This window comes from Ambystoma mexicanum, chromosome 6p (assembly GCF_040938575.1).
Source record: "Ambystoma mexicanum isolate Mex_15411 chromosome 6p, UKY_AmexF1_1, whole genome shotgun sequence".
NCBI classification, from domain to species: domain Eukaryota; kingdom Metazoa; phylum Chordata; class Amphibia; order Caudata; family Ambystomatidae; genus Ambystoma; species Ambystoma mexicanum.
In genome coordinates, this window is record NC_090935.1 from 1,316,999,807 (window position 1) to 1,317,021,947 (window position 22,141).

Here is a 22,141-nt window from a genome sequence, read left to right on the forward strand (position 1 = left end):
AGTCTTTTGGGTGTTAGGTCACAACAAGACAAGGACAGTCATGATCAATTATCTCATATTATGATGAGATGACAGCCCTAAAAGCTTTATATGAAAGGTCTGCTATTCTGACCTCTTATGTTTCAATGATATTAAAACTGATGACACTTCTAAGTCAAAATAATCATGCTTTTGTTTTGCCTCAAAAAGGGTGCGACAGATATGTATTCTTTTTATGTAAAACTATGATGACTTTGGGTGAAAACAATTTAATAAAAAAACAAGGTTCACTAAGAAAAAGCAAAGGCACACTGGCACGACATGAAGCTTGTTAACCCAATATGCCAAAGGCCTAGTCACCGAGAAACTGTTTTCCATGATGGTTATCTGAAATCAGAAAACTATGGAAGTGGTATCGTCTTGTAGGGCAATTTATGGAAACTAGGCACCTTCCGAAATTGCTGCATTTAAATTATGCAAAACGGTGAATGGGTAGTAGGATAGTTGATTTTGAGAAGGGGAATCCGATAAGAGGTGAAATAGAAGATCATTGGTTCTGGCTAGTGTGAGGGGTCAGCAACATGAGGCGGACAACTTTTTGATGAATGTTCAAAACATGCCATGTTATTAAAGTATAAATGCCTCACTATCCCTACTCTGATGAGAATTTCCCTGCCTGAGAAAACTAAAGGGACACACTATCACGGGACGTCTAGCCCATCACACTTAAACATCAAAATACACAAAGAAAATATACATGGCAATTCAGATAACAACAATTATATCCACAGTTTCTTGAAAACCTTTTAGTAACCTGGGTTTGTTTCTTGTTTTTATATGGCGCACCAAACCCGAGGGTAACTGGGCACAAGCAGTACAAGGAGACTTTAGGCTTGATGATACATAGAATTACAGTCATAGAATCTCTGGTCACAGGTTACCGGTGAGCAGTTAAAGATATATACAGTTACATTACAATATATTCAGTTACATTACAGAGAGCAATATAAAGTGTAGTGTCAGTTACCAATTTATATGGTGGCAGATACTAGCTTAGTCTGTTGTTTGACACCAAGGACCTAGTCAGGCGATTAGTAGTTTTCTTGGCTATCCGGTCCGAGAGGTACCATGGTGAGTCGCTGTTGAGGCTTTTGTGGGTCAAGGAAGTCGTTTTTAGCATAATTCTGTCTTTAATTGACAGCCAGTGGTTATGTCTTCTAATCACAGATATGTTATCTTTGTTTGGGATATTTAGTGCCGTTCTTAGCGCGTTATTTTGTAACATTTGGATTTTGTTTAAGATGTACTTGTTAGTCCCCATGTAGAGAGCATTGCAATAGCCCAATTTTGAGAGTATAAGGGCATTTGCGAGGATAATGCAGCTAGTTGGGGATAGGTAAGGTCTGCAGGCCCTGATTAGTTTGCATGTGTATGCTGATGTGGACGGTAAGGAGTTGACTTGTTTGCTAATGGTTAGGGTGGAGTCAAGGTAGAATCCAAGCGTTTGTACTTCCTTTACAACCTTGATGGAGTTGCCATCAATGTTGAAAGAGGAATATTCATTATTAAGTTTTTTAAGGTTGGCCGGGGTACCTAGTATTAGAAGTTCGGTCTTGTCGTCATTCAGGCAGAGGCCGTGTGTGGCCATCCATGCCTGAACGAGGAGGTAGATTTTGTACACAAGAGCCGTGGCGGTGATGTAATTGCCCGAAAGGGGTTGGAGGATCTGAGTTTCATCTGCATAGTTAGTGTAGGAGACACCCAGATTGTCCAATTTGTCAAACAGTGGCTTTGTGAAGATAGTGTACATGATGGGTGGGACGCACGAACCTTGTGGAACACCACAGGATGGGATCTGCTGAGTCTAAGGGGGAGAAGACTTGCATAGTTCTATTGTTGAGGAATAGTTGAACCCATGCTACTGCGTCCTTAGAAAAGTGAGCTGCTAAGACAAGGTGTTTGCAAAGGACTTTGTGGTCCACCAAGTCAAAAGCAGCTGACAAGTCAAGGAGGAGCAGCATGGCAGTTTTCCCTTTGTCTGTGAGTGCCTCAATTTGTGTTTTTAAGTCAATCAATGCAGTTTCAGTGCCATGTTGCGGCCTGAAAACTGAATGGCGGGTGCCGAGGAGGCGATTAGTTTCCAGGTATTGTTGTATCTGAATGTGCACTACTCTGTCAAGTATCTTCTAAAGGAAGGGAACCGTTGTGATAGGCCTGTAGTTAGTTGGAATGACTGGATCTAGGGTTTGTTTTTCAGCAGAGGTAGGACCACGGATACTTTCAAGTTACTTGGGACAATATTAGTTGAAAAAGATGCATTGATGAGTTTGGTGATAAATGATGACAAGTCTCTCGCTGCATCTTTGATAAATTTTGCTGGGCAGTTGTCGCCCTGGCATCTAGATGGCTTCAGGGAGGAAGATCATTTTCTCCACTTCAAGGATAGAAACTTTTGAGAATTTAAATTGATCTGTTTTATTGGTTGGTGTTTTGGTAGTGTGAGAGTAGGCATCATGTTTGGTGAGGGAGGATTTCTTGTTCGCCATCTTTCCTTGAAGGAGTACAATTTTGTTGGCTAAAGCATTCTGAATGTTGGTGCACCAGGCTTTGTCTTTAGTTATATTATCAGCTGGAGGGATAGGTGCCTCCATTTCTCGTAGTATGGTAAAGAGCTCTTTTGTGTTAGAACTGGCTTTAGCAATCATGTCGTTGTAAAGGTCTTTCTTAGTGTTAATTTTTTCTTTTTTGTAATGGTCGGCAAATTTAGTCAGGTTCGTTTTATTTTCTGCTGATGGTGTGTGACGCCATAGGGCTTCCAATGTTCTTTTTTATTTTGCCTAAGTTCTTTTAAATGTTGAGTAAACCAAGCATTTAGATGTGCTTGTGGTTTGCTGTTACGCAGTTTAAGAGGTGCGATAGAGTCCAATGCTGTAGACATAGTTGTATTGTAAGTGTCAACTAGTATGTTAGGGTCTGTGGATGAAGATAGATGGCTCAATGAAGGCAGGATGAGTGGTAAGAGCCTGTCCATTGTGATATCATTTTTGTTCTTGGTAGGTTGAGGAGGAGATATAGTCATGTTTGTTTGAGAGGGGGAATTAATATAAAGGTTGCAATTTAGGTTGACCACCCAGTCGAGGGTTTGGCCTTTTTGATTGTGCTGGTTGGTTTACTTTTTGGGCAAATCCTTGTTCTAAGAGCATATTGGTGATAGTTTTGGCATCATTGTCTGTTTGGTCATTAAAGCCAAGGTTGAAGTCCCCTAGGATAAGTACCTGAGAAATTGCCTTTGTATTATTGGAGAGGATACTTGAAATGTCATCCTCGAAGGATGAAATAGGTCCCGGAGGCCTATACTCTAGGTAGATTGTTAGGGTCTTAGAACTAGATATTGGTATTTTTTCTGTAAGCATTTCGCAGGAAGTATTGGGAGGTGATGGCATAAGTCTGATTGCTAGTTGTGTTTTAGCTATGATGGCGATACCTCCTCCTCTAGCGTTAGTTCTATCTGCTCTGAGGATTTGGTAATTTTCAGGGACCGATAAGGCAAGGGCAGGACCTGCTGCGTCATGTAGCCAAGACTCAGTGACTGCTAGGAGGTCGAGATTATTTAAGGTGATCAGGTCGGCTATGTCTGTAGCATGTGCTACCAGAGATCTAGCGTTTATTAAGGGCATGTTGAGGTTGGCAGAGTGGACAATAATATGAGTTTTAGTGGATTTGCGAAGGCTAGGTTTAGTTTTGGCTGGTTTCTGCAAGGTAGCTGAGGCTGTTTTATCAGGATAGTGGGGTAGTTTAGATTTCGAGCCGTTATTATTTGGATAGTAGTCCTGTTTAGATAGGACGTTCGCTCGTGGTTCATGGAGGCGAGGTAACCTAGCTCGAAGTTTGTTATTCCTTTCTATGACTGGACAAGGTGTGGATCTGGTACTGGTCATGGTCGTTGGAGTGTGGCTTACTTCGAGGCATTTAGTAAAGGTAGTCTGGTGGATAATTATTATAATGGTAATTGTTAAAGAGGTTTGGACAAGGTTTCTTATATTCAAATTTGCAGTAAGGTGCGAGCGACTATAGTCCAATTTGGTCGGCAGTAGTGTGATATGCCGGGAAAGGAGGGAGGTAGAAGCAATACAGGGTAGGCTAGTCCCGCATGGGGCAGTTCACAGTAGGCAGCTCAGAGTAGGCTAGAAACTATAGGTAGGGTGAGCTAGTCCTGAATAGGGCAGTTCGCAGTAGGCAGCTCAGGGTAGGCTAGTCACAATAGGCAAAGTAGGCTAGTCCCGCATAGGGCAGTTCACAGTAGGCAGCTCAGAGTAGTCTAGTCGCAATAGGCAAAGTGGGCTAGTTCACAGTAGGCAGCTCTGAGTAGGCTAGTCGCAATAGGCAAAGTGGGCTAGTCCCGCATAGGGCAGCTCAGAGTAGGCTAGTCACAATAGGCAAACTGGGCTAGTCCGCATAGGGCAGTTCATAGGAGGCAGGACAGCTATGTGGCTCATAGGAGGCTAATTTAGCCTGGTGAGGCATTTAGGTTTTGCTGGTACAGTACAAGAAAAGCAGTTTAGCAAAGGAGAGCAAATATAGCGTTATTATGCATGCAATTAGCTCTCAGGTATCTGTAATAGCCAGTGATAGTGGCACGAATTAACAACTCTAAATTACAATGCGATAGTGCATGGATTCAGGCAGTAAGTACAATGGGGACAAAGCAGTAGAATACATAATACATAGGAGTTCTAGTAGGCAGGCGTTAAACTGTAGTAGAATCAGCTATCACGTCAAAGTCATTTCATGAGATTATACCGAGTCTTGGGGGCATTTTACCAGGATACACAGCAGCATGCGAAGGCTGGAGGAACACAGGCAGGGTTTCTGGCCCTTGCCTCTGATGCCTCTAGACAGGCAATGATCCTTGTTCTGAGGATCCTTAGTGGGAGGGCCGGCGTTCGCCTTCTGGTGCGCTATTGGCCCTCAAAAGGGGTGGCTGGCCAATCTGGGCGCATGTGCACAGGTTTGTGGGCAATCCAAGTTAGGCAGCATCGATGAGGAGGCCGGTGGCCATTTTGGACACGGAACACCTTGTGTGTTCCAATGGAGGCTCAGCTACAAAGTATGAAACAAACGTTTGCAGGACAGAATCCCTTCCCCAGGATTCAAGGTAAATTCACTCCAATGTTCATCAAAAGAAATAAGGAAATGCACACAGGTAAAGTCTCAATTCAATTTAGATCTTGAAGTTTCAATGTTAATGTAAAGTTTTGTTAACTAGAGTTCAACAGCAAAGCTCTTCTTCTTGGTGAAATAAAGATTTTCCACTTCCTCAAAATAGCATGAATGTTATTCCCAGCCATGATACTTTTCCACCACTTTCAGTTATCCAAGAAGACTTGACACAATTCAAAGAAATATAACTTCTATAAATGTAAGATATGATATGATATGGTATGGCTTGTAACACACCTATACACAAGTGTTTCAAGGCGCGGCGAGGCAAGGAAGGGGGAACAGATGGAGTACATAGACAACGATCTTACTAGGCCAAGTGAAATTGAGATCGCGCAAGTGCAGGGGAGAGGGGTGGGGAAAAGTGCCAGGGGAAAGGGAAGGGGGCAATGCTGTACATGGGATTAAAACAATAACAAGTGCAAGGGTAAGTGCAGACAGCAGGACCCCCTATTTCTTTGCCCCCCCATAACAACCCCTCACCAAACTTGCCAAAATAATTCAGGAGCGGGACATATACTTTATTTGCAAAGTTTGGTAAGGATTCATCCAGGGGAAGTGCTCTTCCTATGAGTTGAGCAACTTAAACCTAACTACAGGGACGCTACCGTAGGCCCTGTAAAATATATATATATATAGTAACCCAATCCTTCGAGGTAGGTGCAAAGACTATTCACACGTTCCAAAGAAAGGGAATCAGTCACGGCACTCCACTGATTCAAGAATGAAGGGATTTTAATGGATTAAAGATAAAAGAATCACGAAGCCATGATACATGAGAAGACTCATTAAGCACAAAGCTGACATGCGTTCCACCTCAGCCGGGGCTTCGTCAGGCTAGTCTAATAATTGTCATTCACAAGCGTTACATTAAAAAAATATATATTATATTTTAAGTTTATGATATTTATTACTTTAGCACCTCAAAACCAATGCAACAAAATACATTTCAAGAGGTGAAAAGTTAAATCTTGCTCAGTAGGCTTCTTGCCACTGGAGGCAAATGCTGTCACCATTTCACAGTACTGTCGATGAATCGAGGATAGGCGTAGATGAGCTTCAACCCATCCCAATATGTGACAATGCAGTCACCACAGGCTAAACCTTGAGCATGGCTAGCACATTTTCCATGTACTACTACACCATGGAGAAAGACAATTGCATATTGACGATGGGGGGAAAAAAGAAAATAGTCATCGCTTGACGAGACAACGGGTCTCGTCAACCGGGAAAATGGGCAATATTTCAAATCTAAATTAGATATTCTGTATCTTAAATTAATGGGAAATCTGTGAATATGCGGTTTATTCCAAGCGTTGTTGTTTTAATATCAAATTTACATTGCCAAGTACTTCTCGGCCAGCAAGTCAGAGATATCAAAGTCATTATTATGTATTTAATTCTACAACAGCTTTAGTAAAAAGCTGCTTAATGCAAGGCTGAGCCGAACGTCCGAGGACAAAGTATTGCTTCAGATACAGTACACTGTGGATACAACTATTTATGCAGAGGATCAAAAGAATGAAAAAAGAGAAAAGGAAAGAAACCAAAAATAATTGAAATACATGCATATGCTATTTTGTGCATTTACAGAAGTCACTGTGTCATACCTGTTCCACATGACCTAGAGTTGGTGGATCTAGTGCATCATTGGCCTCTTGTAGTTGAACTTGGAGCCGGCTAATCTGTTGCTCTTTTTGGCAGAGTAGCTCTTTAAGAGACATGTGGCTTTGTCGGAGCTGAGTCTCACTGGTTTTCACAGCCTCATAACCAGCATTCAGTTCATTGTAAAGCTGTTTAAAACATGAACTAAATGATTAAACATGCATTGCTCAACCTATTCACATCAATGTCGTAAAAAAAAAAAATAGTGCTTGCAGAATAAAAACACTGAGCTCAATATCATTTCTGAATTTCTTTCTCAAACCATCTCTTTTCGCAGTGTATTATCAATGCAATGACGTTTAAAATAAAAAAGTAATTACAAAAGAAACATCTAAACTAAGGTCTAATCTTGAGGTTCAGTTGCATGACTGGACTGTTTGACAAACAGGAGTTGTAGCAATTCAGTGGCGCCTTTGGACAAACTCTACACCTTGGTTACAAGTGGCATTTCTGTATGTTTCCTGGAGCTGCAAGTTTCTAAGATTGTAAAAACAGCAGCAGTTCATTTCAAAGTATAGCAAGATAGAAGGGAGGAGGAAAAGAATATAGTTCAAATCTGTGATGAATCAAGAGAAATCGTCACCTTCTCCCCAAATGGGTGCCCCCACCTGTGAGACTAGGGAGGTGAACCTGCTCTGCAACACCCTCCGTAGGGGTAGAGGCACGTGGGACCTCCCCAGGGAGACTCCCCCTATGGGGACAAGTACTCCAGTTCCTGTGATGTAGTCCTTAAAGGATACCCCAAAGTGGCCTACATGGGAATATCAGACCTACAAAAGAATATACAATCCTGTGACTTGTATGAAGAGAGAACTAATACATGTTATTGCCAACAAGAAAGAGAACATATCACTTGTAAATGGAAATCCCCATTTAACTGGGATGAGGAGGCTGGAGCTAAGAGAAACAAAACAGTAAGCGGATGGAGAGAGATGCAAACGTCAGCCAAAGAAGCCCCAGGGGGGACATAAAACTCGAGAGTGGAGGACAATCTGCAACCAGCGGAGCCTATGAGTTTGAAAACTCCTCCAGAGCCGAAAGCAGGGCACTGGACGTGCTGCATCCTTTGAGAAGGAGGGCGATGATGCCAAGATTATTAAAGAGATAAGAATTCAAGAGTTCCAGAAATTCCTTTTAATATGTGGAACAGCCGACACGTGTTTCGACCCCTGGTCGTTTTCAAGGCTGTAATCCATACAGCAATTGCATCGATACATTTTACAGAGAAATGAAAATATGCAATTTTTTTCAAAACATGTGTGAATTGTTCATGAATACATATATCAAATGTGAGTCCAAAAGTTACATGAACATAATAAAAAGGTTTGAAAAGACATACCATATTTGAGTCACACCATCGAAACAAGTTGCGTCAGGTGGGTTCGGAGTGGGGGAGGAGAAAAATTGTAAATCTGTATTGAGTAATCGTAAATACAAAGACCCCCTTAACGGTGTTCATGAATATCTTGGATTAACAGAGTCTCATTTTCTTATATAATGGTGTGATCACCCAATGTATCAAAAATGTGCCAAAGAAAGTGAAGCCATTCAATCTTGAACTTATATAATGAGGTTGGTCTATCATGCGCAAGTATCAGGATGAAATTAAAATGCGCAATTTCCGAAAGTTTTTTAGGGATGATAAAGATTACAGGCAAGATCGGTCTACACATTCCAGCCGAAATACGACAATATTACTCCAAGAAATAGTTTTGGCTCAAAAAATAACACGCCTGCTCGTTCAGACCCGGAATCAGAAGATGATACCACTGACATTTGTTTAGCCAACACTGGCACCGACTCTGCAGAAGATAGACCCACAAACCACGCTGACAATGATACCATTCAACCTGCTTCTAAAGAAGGCAGGAATTTTTTAGACCAAATACGCAGACACAAAAAAGTAAATGCTTGTTTAGCCAACCTCAAACAGGTCAGGTTTACAATACCACCTACCCGTTCTACAGTAACACCAGGTGTCACACCAGGGGCAGGAGAGGTGGGAAGCGGAAGTGGAAGTTCGGACGAGGATCAGGGGCGACCAGGGATACTAACCAGGTCAGTTGCCAAGCAACGGCAAATCAAGTGACACAACCTGATCTGGTAACGAATCTGTCTGATAGACATTTCACGCATGCAGAAGTTTCTGTGTTAAATAAAGGTTTCTCATTTGCACCAAGTGTCAGCACTAACTATGTGAACTTCCAAAGTGACATGTTTAAATTCTTGAGGAAATTGAAATTGAAGAAATTCTTTTCCACTCAGTTACAATTTTTTCAGCCCAAGATCTCCTTGAATCCCCTCAGCACTTATTCTATTTCAGATGTTATTAATATTAAAACCCTAACTTCTTTGAATCAGGAAACTGATTCTAGTTTGGATACCATATGCAAGGATCTAGAAGTGAGACCCCGAAATTTGCCAGTTAAAGAACTTAAAACAAGGTCCAAATTTACCCCTCAGTTGGGTTCAGACAATGTGATAGAGACTTTTCACAGAGCAATCACGAAGGATATCCATCACTATTTGGCTAGCAATCCTAAAAAGAAGCAGAAGTATAGATCAAACCTTACGAGGGAGGAAGTACAAGCTTTGGAAAATCTGGCCAAAGATAAATCTATTACTATTAAAGAGGCTGACAAAGGGGGCAACATTGAGGTTTTGAATACTAAAGATTACATCTCTATGGCCATGACACATTTGACCACACCAGAGAGTTACACCCCCTTGAAATCCAATCCAACCAAACAAATTGTGGGTAAACTACTCACTTTGATTCAAATCTGGTATGACAAAGGGCTTTTAAGTGAGGAGAAAGCCTTTTTGACAAATACAGATCCCACCGTTCCCATCCTATATTGATTGCCTAAAATACACAAGGACTATGATATACTTCCATCAGTAAGACCAATAATGAGTGGCATAGGATGGTTGACGGAGGGTATCTCTCAATATTTGGATGAGGCACTCAAACCCTATGTTCTTAAGATGCAATCATATATCAAAGATAGTGCACACGTATTGCAATTTTTCAAAACACTCAAATGGAAACATGACTACTTATTGGCTACACTAGATGTGTCAGCATTATATACAAGTATTGATCACAATTTGGCCATCCAAACAGTAGACTGTACTTTTAAAGATGTATCTGCTTCTTATTTACAACACGTTCAGATGCTTAAAAGCTTTCTTCAATTTACATTGGAAAATAATGTCTTTATCTTCAATGATCAATATGTGCAAGTTAGAGGGGTGGACATGGGTGCAAAATTCGCCCCATCTTTGGCCAACCTGTTTATGTCCCAATACGAAGAGACTCACATTTACAATCAAGAAATGTATAAGTCAAATCTCATTGCATGGAGGCGTTCTACAGATGATGTTTTGATTGTGTGGAAAGGAACTTTGACATCGTTTGATTCTTTTGTTGTGCATACGAATACTAATCTTTTTGGTACTAATTTCTCTGGTTCGGCGACTGCCAATGCAATTGATTTCTTAGACTTGCATATTTTTGTTGAGAATGGAGCAATACATACTAAACATACCGCAAACCTACAGAGGTTAACTCTGTACTTTTTGCTCAAAGTAGCCATCAGAGGGCTACAATTAGCAATATCCCAGCAGGGGAGTTTTATAGAGCTAGAAGAAATTGCAGCAAGGATGTTGATTTTGAAAAAGAATCACAACTTCTTATTGGTAGATTCACAAATAGGGGTTATTCTTTGCAAGATCTGAATAAAGCTGCTCACAAAAACCATGGTATTAATCAATCGGAACTATTGCAAGTGTGTGCAAACAAGAAACTTGAAGATAGTCATATTCCAATCATTACACAGTTTTCACGAGATTCTTCTACTCTGTACCGTATGGTATCCAAGCACTGGCACATCTTAAGACTTGCTAAAGATCTGGTACCTTATTTAACTGAAAAACCTAAATTCACATACATTAGAGCCACTACAATTAAACAAAAACTCAGTCCGTCATCATTGGATCTTAAAACACAGACCGAAAACAATTGTCGCCAAAGGGGCAAGGTTTTTTTTTTAAATGTGGTAATTGTAATCACTGCCAGTTTGCCTATGACAACTGTCAAGCTTTAACAGATGCTAATGGGACTATGGTTAACACTATAAAAATTGAACAACGGAGCAAACTAGTGCAATGCAGGAAGGGACTGGACAAAAATAAATGCACTAAACCAAGTAAAAACATTCTATGATTAAAACAGGTGTCCATGTTTTGCCGGGGGGTGGGGTGCCGTGGGTTTGGATAATGATCTTTCTTTGAAATGTACACAGTGAGACTACATAATTGCATGAAAATGCCCATTTTCTAGTCGTTCATCTTTCAAGTGAGCATTGTAGTGTTTTTCATATTAAACACATTTCTTAAAGCACATGATACCAGCAGCAACTGAAAGACGATATTGGTATGCATGTGTTATCTACCTCAAGATAACAGCATTATGTGGCAAATCATTTAGCCACTTGTAGTGCTTTTCATCATGCACTTCTGATAAACCAGCATTACTGTAGTAGCTACTCTGCATTGAAAAAAAATCACTCAATATGTGTAAATGTTCTGGCCTGCATTATTTGTTGTGAAGTGTTAATATGCAGGATTTTTTTATTTATTATCGCAAGTTAGGATGTGTATTTAAAGTCCACTTCTTTTTGAAGTACATTTACAAAAATAATTTGTTTAGCACTATGGTTTTACTGCCTTATCACACATTATTTAACATCCACCTGTTGGAGGCTTTCCGCTTATTTATCTTTGATTTTGTTTTCAGTTTTTCATGTCATGGAAAGCTCTCACTGTGTATAGGAATTTGTATCTTTGAGGTGCTTGACCTATCTCTACAAAAAAAAAATTAGGAACTGTGCTAATATAAAATGCTCATAGAAGTCTTAATTGTGTCTTTTTTTATTAAAAAGAAATCTGTGTGCATGGAGGTAAAAAGATACATTACTGTAGGTTCAATGTTGTATATGTTATGGCCTTTTCTTTTAAATGTATGTTTTTATGAATGAGATTTTCTATACCAGCATGAATACGATTAGGTTAAATGTAGCATGTAGCATCTCAATATTTTAAAATTGTGATTTGCTGTTTGAATTTTGAAAATTCTGTATCACTGGTTCCCCTATTTAAAAGATAAATAAAACATGGCCAGCAAAAAAAAAAAAAAAAAATCAAAGACTTTATTAATTGCAAAACATGTGATGTAATTTAGGCCATTATTTGTGTCTGTGGTAAACTTTATATAGGGAGCACCATTAGACAGTTGAGAATACGAATAAGAGAACATTTGGCAAGTTTGAGGAGTACAAAACCAAAATCTGTGCTGGCAATTCACTGGCAAAAAGAACATCAGATGAACAATAAAGAAGATATTAGATTTATTGGACTGATGAAAGCAAAGAGGGGTAAGCGAGGTGGTAACTTGGAACTGAAATTGAGACAAATGGAGAGCAAACTTATATGTTTCATGAGAAGTACTGAAATTGGACTTAATTGTGATCATGAGATGCATGTTTTTTTGCAGCAATTCGACCAACTATTTTAATTAAAGTGGCAATCAGATGTTGTAAATGGAATAAGAATGTGAAGCCATCCAATTAGTACCTTAAATCCTTAATAACACTTTATCAATACTTTCTGATATGGAGTAGTCCTGGGTATATTGGTGATATAGGAGTCCCAACAATACACAAGGAAGTGTTTTTCATAATGATAGGCTCCTGACGAGAATAACCACATATTCAACTACAATTGTTTGAGATAATCAATAATCAGATTATTTTTTTAAACTTACCAATTGCACTATTCCAACTATCATAGTTGCTTTTAATAAAACAGACAATTCTGAAGACCAGCCTTTAGGGCCACTACTCATCATTAGAGCCGCGATTTTGAGGTTGTTTGTATATAAACATTTTTTGGGGTAACACCGACTATAGTCATGGTCATAGGACCCAGTTTTCTCCCTTTTGACAATTTGTCATGCAACACGTGACAATCTTACGGGCTTTTTTGCTTAAATGGATAATTTTCTAGTTAACGCTACAGTGTATTCCTTTAATTAACTTTAGACAATTTTACTTATGTTATCATTTTGGTTCTCATACTTCACTTACCCAATAAAGTGGGATGTGCACTTTCACATTACACGTCCTACATCATATTTACATTACACGTCACACACTTTAGCGTTTGACGTCATTGCGTCATCGCGTAAAGGTGCGTCTTTTTTTCCAGCCAAACGATTGGCAGTAGGACGATCGTCTCGAAAGGAAGCAGTTCACACGGGATTGATCCTGTAATTTTTACGAAAAAACAGAAGGTAAGGATGTCCAGGGTTTTCACTGTTTTCTAGCGCATATCATATGCAACTAGGACTTTTTTCTTATTAAGCCCACAAAAAATTATTAGACCTCCCTTTTCACCAATTCAACCTGGGGCCGCGATCATCATTTTTCCGTGTATTAAATTGGCTGACACTTATGTATCTTTGTTTACTATGGCCAACATAGTGTTGTAAACGGTGTGAGGACATCTCACACAATAGTCGATTTCTTTCACTATGGTTTAATGACTAATACCCACAACGGTATTTTTATACCAATGGGTACCATGATAATAACCACTATTAATAATTACCATAAGGATAGCACTGATGTATCTTATTATATTTATAGGCGTGAAGCTATTGAAAGCTGTGATTTTTGTTACAGGCATTTATTAAGCCACATATCAATTGGCTGCTGAAGAGGAACAGACTAGTCCATGAATATTCATAATACTCTGGTAGGTTACCAATTTAATCTCTTGATTTTTGCACTGAGCATCATAATTCTTTATCTATTTAACACTTATTAGTACACTTTGGTCTTTTTTGCTTAAAGGTTTTCAAATAATCCAGACCTTAAGAAACAGAAGACCTACTTAATTGATGAACACCAGCTTTTCACCTATCCGATAACGGTCTCAATTAACTAATTTATCGACAACATTAACATTCGACCTTTTTTAACAATTTGCTGGTAAGCACTAAAATATATTTACTGGGTCTAAGAATGAGTGCACATAAGAGCTGTGGTTTTTCAGAAATTAAACATAGAGTTGATGTTGATAGACCAACCTCATCATATAAGTTCATGATTGAATGGCTTCACTTTCTTTGGCACATTTTTGATTCATTGGGTGATCACACCATTATATAAGAAAATGAGACTCTGTTAATCCAAGATATTCATGAACACCGTTAAGGGGTCTTTGTATTTACGATTACTCAATACAGATTTACAATTTTTCTCTTCCCCCCACTCCGAACCCACCTGTCGCAACTTGTCTCGATGGTGTGACTCAAATATGGTATGTCTTTTCAAACCTTTTTATTATGTTCATGTAACTTTTGGACTCACACTTGATATATGTATTCATGAACAATTCACACATGTTTTGAAAAAAATTGCATATTTTAATTTCTCTGTAAAATGTTATCAATGCAATTGCTGTATGGATTACAGACTTGAAAACGACCAGCGGTTGAAACACGTGTCGGCTGTTCCATATATTAAAAAGAAGTTCTGGAACTCTTGAATTCTTTTCGCTTTAATAATCTTGCCATCATTGTCCTCTTTTTGGACTTTATAACTTAAAGGGTTTGAACGCAGGACTTGATAACCCTCCCAGTTTTTCATCACATTAAGTACCAAATACAGAGCTCTGTGGGAAGCTCTGTGGGAGGTTTTTTCTGCAGCCAACCATTTTTTCAGTGTTATTGATTTGGATCATAATATTCTATTGTTAAGCTATCATAAGAGTGGTCAATAGCGCACATACTATATACGATCCCACATCATACAGATACTCCTTTGAGAAGGAGAGTGCGAGAAGCTGATGGTGGTGGTCTGACCACGGGGACTTCGTGGTGGACCGGCAGTCAACAAAACAACGCTGATACCACTGGGCAGTCAAAACCGCGTAACGTCCTTAAAGCGGCAGGACTGCCAATCCGTCCAGAAGAAAAGCACAGAATGCGGGACACCAGAGTAACCGGAGAAGTCGGGGAAGCGAACGGGACAACAAACCCGAGCGAATGGAGGCCCTGGAGAATCCAAGGTAACAGGAAGAACGGGAGAGCTGGGAGGTAGCCAGTGAATCGATATGGGAAATGCTCATACTCGTCCCAATCAAATTGAAGAGAGCATAACATGTAAAGTAAGAAAGTGGAATGATGATGAGGGAAACCTGAATACAAGAAATATTGAGAGAGAAACTAAATGTAAGAGACAAACGCTTGGGGATAAAGGCAGAGTGCTATATATATCACATGCCAAAGGCTATAAACTAGCAGGAGAATTCTATGAAGAGAAAGAATACTATGAATTAAGACGAAGAGAAGAAAACCCCAAGAGGGAAAATTGTAGAGTGTAGATTTCACTACCCTGGGAAAAAATAGAGGGGAACCTAAATGAAAGAGAATCCAATGAGTTGAAATATAAAGAAACCCCTAGAGTTAGTACAAGACAAGAAGGACTATCCAGGAAAGAAGTGAACTATAATCACCCGGAGCGCCACTCCCAACCAGGTTACCAAAGTTACGCAAAACCCATTAATACGGATCAAAGTATTCAGCAAAGGTCAAAGAAACCAAATTTTGAGAAGGAACAAAGGTCTCATAAAATCTTGAAAGAGTTGCATGAACTGATTAGAGAAGTCACAAAAGGAAAGAGGAAAATTTGCAAGAAGCAAATCTGAGGAGAAGGGAGTCATTCTACTGTCTTTAGTTGTCAGAATAGTGGTAGGGTCAGTTAGGGCTAGTTTTGGACTGTGAACTTATTATTTATGACATTCGCAGACAACTAGCACCTTAGTTAGATAGGTAGGAAACAACCCACAGCAATAGTGAAAATTAGGCCTTATTCTTATTCTTTAATAAACCCGTCATTGAAATGTCCTCCGTTTGTCTATGTCCTCCTTCCAACCAACCACACATCACTGAGAACATTCCAGATATTGATCCCATACATCGCCTTCTTCCACTCCCACTTCCACTGATTCTAAGGACTGCAAACACATTTAAGAATGTGTCTACTTGTCTTCATGTTGGGCAAAAAGTTCAGGTCTTACAATATTAACATTACGCACATCTGTCATACTACCCCGGCAGAAAGCATGAGAGCTCCTTTCTACCACCCAGATCGCAATATCAGTTACAAATATCCCAAATACTTAGAGTAGTCATGTAATTATGCCGAATTTGGCATTTAAGCCAAGAAAAGCAAATTACTTACATTCAGTAATCTTCCCACAGATTCCTCATCTTAGAAACAACCTCCAGGAACAAATCTGGTGTCAGGAACTATTTGCAGGCACCAGGGGGGCACTACGGCTCTGTCCGCCATCATCTGCATCTGTGACACCAGATGTGAAATAATATGGGATATATATGCATCTGGCTGAGATCCATGGCCACAGTCCTTCCCATTTTAACATGCACTTCAAAGCTGTACGATAGGTTTTAACAATTCTGCTTGAGGGGTTATTTGAGTGGGTGGGCGATGGATAACTAGAGGCTTGAAGGGCTAAATCTGTCAGAAAGAAGATTGCCTTTCATTTTATATTAAAATTTAAACCATATAAGAAACAGGCAATTTGGGCTTAAAATCTAGGGGTGGTCCTCACTTTGCAGGTTTAACAAAGATCTCTATGCGTATGGCGATTTTGACTAAAAATACCCTTCAGTGGGATACCAGGGTTCCGCTGGTGGGCGATTTACTTCAGGAGGAGGAGAGGTGGCCAGATCTTCTACTCGCCATTTTGGGCAAGTTGACGTTGTTTAAAATGATATATTTCCCGAAATGTCTTTATAACTTACAGGCTTTGCTATAAGAAATACATGCACAGGAATTGGATAGGAAGTTGAGAGGCATGGTCTGGGGGCATCAACCCCTAGGATAGCCCTTTATAAGGCAAGGAACTCAGTATGGGAGAGGGGACTAAATCTCCCAAACCTGTGGAAATACTCCTGGACCATCCAGCTGTTGGCCGCAAATGATTGGTTTTCCTGGAAGAAGGGGATGCAGTCATTGACCTGGAAAGTAGTATGAAGAAAGGGTGGAATTTCCGTCAAATTCTATATCGGAGAAGGTACTGGGAGGAGTTCCTTCAGACAGACAAATTAGTGGCTAAAGGTATGGCATATCTTAATGGACAAGAGATGGAAGGAGGATGGCTTTGGACCAACCACAATGGGGGAACAGATTGATCCCGGAGTTGACAGATGTGCAGGGTAGATGTAGGTGGGCGGAAAGAGGGTCGCAAAAGAGATTGGGATGTGGTGCATATGGAAGGCATAGTGCTTGTTCCCAGACTGAGAACCGCGTTTGGGGTGTAGCAATATATGCAACTAAGACATGCCCTTAGGGAATGTCTGAGGGAGGAACCGGCGCTCCCTTGGGATTCACCGTTGTTGAGGCTTATGGCCACGGACAAATTTGGGGTGGACCGATCTTCACAGCATATAAATGGTTAGCCAGTATCATGCCTAGGCCACGGACAAAATAGAGTTGGGAAAGGAATCTGGGCGCACTGGATGATGGGGAATTGGAAAGTGTGTTGGTCGCTGCGAACGAGGTGGCAGATTATAAGCTTAGGGTCATCCAATACAAAATACTTCATAGGATGTACTATACCCCTCTGAGGCCTTATGAAAGGGGTAGAAGATAAAATAACTTTTGTTCTAAATGCAAGCTGGAGGTGGGGATGTATATGCATATGATTTGAACATGTCCTGAGATTAGTAGCTTATGGAGAGAAGTGACGGAAATGTTGGATTCGTTAGTAGAGGCTGGTTTGGGTATGGAGCCAAAAATGTGCATATTTAGGGCTTGGGCGGGACTCCTCCTTCACAGCCCTGACAGGCCTGGCCGTGATGAAAAGATGTACTGCAATGAAGTGGGGAGGTGCCTTTTGTTCGAATGTGGCAAGATTGGATGCACAGGTCCATGGGCGTGGAGACATTGGTTTACAAGAACAGGGGTGCTCATAAAAACAAGAAAAGGTGTGCGTTAAAAGGATGAACAGAGAGCAGGAACTGTGAAATATGCATGGAAGGGACTGGGCTGCGGGATGCCGGGTAGGGGATGGTATTTCAGGGGGGGGAGGGGTAGTACACGTGTTAGTTGTCGATTAAGTTTTCAGGCGTTTAGGGGATCCGCGAACAGAGAAAGGAGTGAATTCAGGTGTGCAGATAACAATGGTAGGTGTTAATAGTACACAGAATGGGATAACTGATGTGATTTCCTGAATAAGGGTCAAGTTGCGGCCTAGCAGATTGACCATCTGTATCTGTGACCTGTCGCATGTAAACGCTAATAAACACTTATAAATAAAAAGGTCTTGAAAAAACATTGCTTCACTACAGCCATGGTACCCGAGCTATCTAAGCTTACCCTACTGTAGGGGGTGGGGGGGTTTATCTACCTACCTACCTACCTCAGGTACTTCCGAAGTGATTTAGACAGAATAGTTTGTTCCGCTGTGTGTGTCTTTCATTTGGATTACTGTCTTCCAAACTTTAACCTTACTCTCCTCACTACGCCATTCTTTACTTTTTGGCACTCTTCCAATCGTATCTCTCTCTCCCCGCTTTTCTATTGAGCATTTCTGCACCTTAATGCTTCTCCTGCCTCTACTCTCCATTTTCATCCTAATCATGTCATCCAATGACTACTCCAGCATCAACCATCTCGTGGGACATGGTCCCCTGCTCACCTTGCAGCTATTAGTGCCCTGAGATATATTGTCCTTCTCTCTGTATTGGCCGAAGGGATATATCGCCCTGCTAACTACACTGATCCCAGAGATATATTGCCCTGTTCCCTAAACTGGCCCCAGGAATATAGTGCTCTTCTCAATAACCTGCCCCCAGAGATATAACATCTTGTTAGCTAAACTGCCCCCAGTGATATAGTGCATTACACACTAAACTGGGCCCAAGTGATATAGTGCCCTGCTCACTAAATGTCTTCTCCAAACCACGCTAGGAGATATAATGACATTCTCATTAACTCCTCTCTCTCCCTATTCTACCTTATCACCTCTACACCCCTTAACTCTCCCGATTCTTTTCTCACAAACAATCATCCAAATACATACAAAGCCAAAATTGGTACAACTCTCTCAATACCAATACCATACTGTCACTCACCCCCCAAACAGTCTTCTCCAAGTCATTCTACACCTGCTGCATACCTCCAGAATCTTGTGATCCTCCTTCACATCATCTCTTACTTCAGCTGCACTGCCAACCGACTTTGCTGGCTATGTATAGCCCGTCCCTTCCTGGCTAGAAGGTTCCCTCTGCTCCTGTTTCCTCCCCTTGTAGATTCGAATTTCCCCAAAAAGTCTTCAAAATAGCCTTACTTGCACGCTACCATGCAGTCTCTGGCATGGTTTACTCTCCGTTCCCCGTCTGGATTAAGTAGTCACTGTAGAAATGGGTTTTTGAGAGTCTTCCCTGGTCTCTACCGGTCTCCCCTTCCACTGCACATTTCCCTACTGGCTCCAATTCAGTCACTGCTGCTCTACTGTTTTCTGCAGTGATTCTGTGGTCCCTCTGGTGGGTATAGGGTTTCTTATTTCACTACTGAATGGGGAAACCTAGTGCATTTTAAACAGGGCATCATTTTCATCCTCCTGTTCCAGGCTGGTCCTTGTCCACTGAACAAGATATATTGTGGCACTTGCAGTGGCAGTTCTTCTTTATGTTGTACCGTTTCTCAGGACCCACAATCTATTCCATACTGCTCAGGAGTCTTGTTCATGCTGGTCGCTGTAGTCTCTGGCACTTGTGTTGATACATCAGGCTTCGCTGAATGCCATGCCTCTGGGAAAACACCCAAAAGATGATCGATAAAGACTTGTCCAAGACAGAGGCCGACAGGTCTGCTTTAGAGAAAGAGGCACCGATGTATATACACGGCTCGACCATACCGGGGAGCTTGGGACAGGGATCACCCTTAACTTCTCCATACAACGTCTGTGGTAGGTCTGGCTCTGTAGTTGCCCTCGTAGGTTGCCTAACACATTTTGAGAGAGGTTCTTGACCACCCCTCCCCACCTTCACAGGGTCAGGCCTATGACCCTGTCCCACCTTCTTGATGTCCACTGTCTAAGAAACATAGCAACATTACCCTCTTGGGGGCCAAACGAGTAAACTGCTAATCTGCCTTAGAGGGATGAAGCCGAAGGAAAAAGACAGGAAAATTTATACTGGGCTAGGTGAAAGTGACACAACCTTCGGCAGGGCTAAAGAAAGCACAAAATCAAGAACATTAGAGGATGCACAAGACCATGATTCAGACAGAACCTACATCATATCTGCAGGCAAAGAGTGACTTGGTAGCTGGCCTCCTTGCGGAAAGGAGCACATCAAAGACATTGTCGGATAAATCCAACTCTTTATAACCCAGTCTCTCAGAAGCACTGATGGAGAACGCTGCCTTGAGATTAGGAGAGCAGGTCGCCTATCGCAGGGAGGTGCCAAGTAGGACAGAAGGACATTGCCAGATGTTTTGGGTTCCGTGTTCTCCATAACCAGTCAAGACAGAGCAAGATGAAGGTAGACCTACACCTCCTCAGTCTCCTGAGGTCAAGCGTTCTGACAGAATAGCGAGAACATATCGTGGAAATGGACGTTCCACTCAACAATCAATGTATCCCCAGACCACCGTGCAGAGAGGGTTTCCCTGCAGCAGAAAAATGTGGACTTCTGGTTGAGGCTGGAGGCAAAGAGGTTCACTTGAGGGTTACTCATAGAGGTGAATATATGAGGGGCGTGGCCTGCGCGCATGCTGTGAAGACAGGCTCCTGCGAAGCTCCGTCCGTGATCCTTCCATATGACAAGAATATCGCTGTAATGGGTCAGTAATCCAGGAACAGACCGGACAGATGGAAGGGGAACCACTTCCCGACACTCGCCCTGACGCCCGGCCCGAATCGGAGAAGCAAAGCCAGAAAACCTGAAGCCCAAACTCGAGCCCCTGGGGCCCGCAAGATGGCGGCGCCCGTTGCGCGCCAAGACTAGAGCTGCGGCCAAGTGCGACGTACTGCAGGGCGAGACATACGCTATCACCGAGCCTACTGGGGCTAACTGATCGCGCTCCGGCTCCGCCTCAACCCTGGTGACTGCGTGGAGGAGCGGCGAAGTCCGGGATTACACCCCCAGGCCTACGGAGCGATTGCGGTTGCCGGAGGCGGAGCTGACCGGGGCTTCGGGCCTCCAGCGGCTTCGGTGTCCCCCGCTGGAAGGACCGAGGTAGAAGCGGAGAAATTCGCCCCGGGCCAGGAAGAGCGTGGCTGGTGCAGCAGGTGAGGAGGAGGGAGCGGATCCTGCCTGATAGACCCGTGAGTGGGAGCTCGCGCTGAACTGCCGCCCACGGTTCCTCCATCGAAGCTCCTAGAAAAGGAGCGGACAATAAGCCCCTGGGAACTAATCCAACAGAGGGCCGGGAACACCGAACCCCGCAGGCAATCCAGTGGCAACATAGGTGGGGGACCCCTGCCACCCCTTCAAATCCCAAATAAGCTTCTGAGAGAACGCCATCTTGGATTCGAAACTCCCAGGACTAAACTCACTGGCCGAGAGTCTGCAGAGGCTCCTTGCTAGACACAGTGGCAAAGGCAGGGCCGAGACCCTGAAACTAGCGGGCAGCAAGGGCCTACGCCCGGCCGGATCGAGGTCCGAATAACAACGACAGCATCCCACCCAACTGCCCTGGAAGCGAGAGAGGGGTGTTCGTGAAACCGCAACTGGGCCGCCAGATACGGAGCTGCTAAGGGCTACTCGATATCTAAAACTCATTAGCCGAGAAGAAGGGGCTGCTAGGCCAATCTGCACACTGCGCGGAAACGAACCCGCAGCCCCAATAATGTCTCCCCCCAAGGGCAAGCTGAAACTGGTCACAATGGATTCTTTCACGACAGTTAGACCCCAGAGACAGTCAAAACAAGACCCAGAACCTGTCGAGGAACTGCCCCAACAAGGAGAGGATCTCAAACATGCGCAAGTCCTATAAGCAATAGCTGCCCTCCGCACATCACTCGAAGGAAGACTGGAAGAGGTGAAATCGGACATTCAGCTCATGCGTCAGGACTCCCGCAACCTAACGGAAAGGGTCACGGTGGCAGAGACTACCGTCCAGGAAAACGTAGAGGACACCCGAGACCTGAAGAGGACGGTCCAGGATCTGGAACA

General features: G+C 42.2%; 1 protein-coding gene across 2 annotated transcripts in view; it reads right to left on the reverse strand.

Annotated features, from left to right (window-relative positions):
* Positions 1-22,141, reverse strand: part of CNTLN (centlein) — a 2,346,865-nt gene that overhangs the window by 1,483,366 nt on the left and 841,358 nt on the right. For both annotated transcript variants that reach the window (XM_069625978.1, XM_069625977.1), the window contains exon 9: positions 6,810-6,992. In XM_069625978.1, coding sequence (XP_069482079.1) covers positions 6,810-6,992 — 183 coding nt within the window. The remainder of the gene's footprint in view (positions 1-6,809; positions 6,993-22,141) is intronic.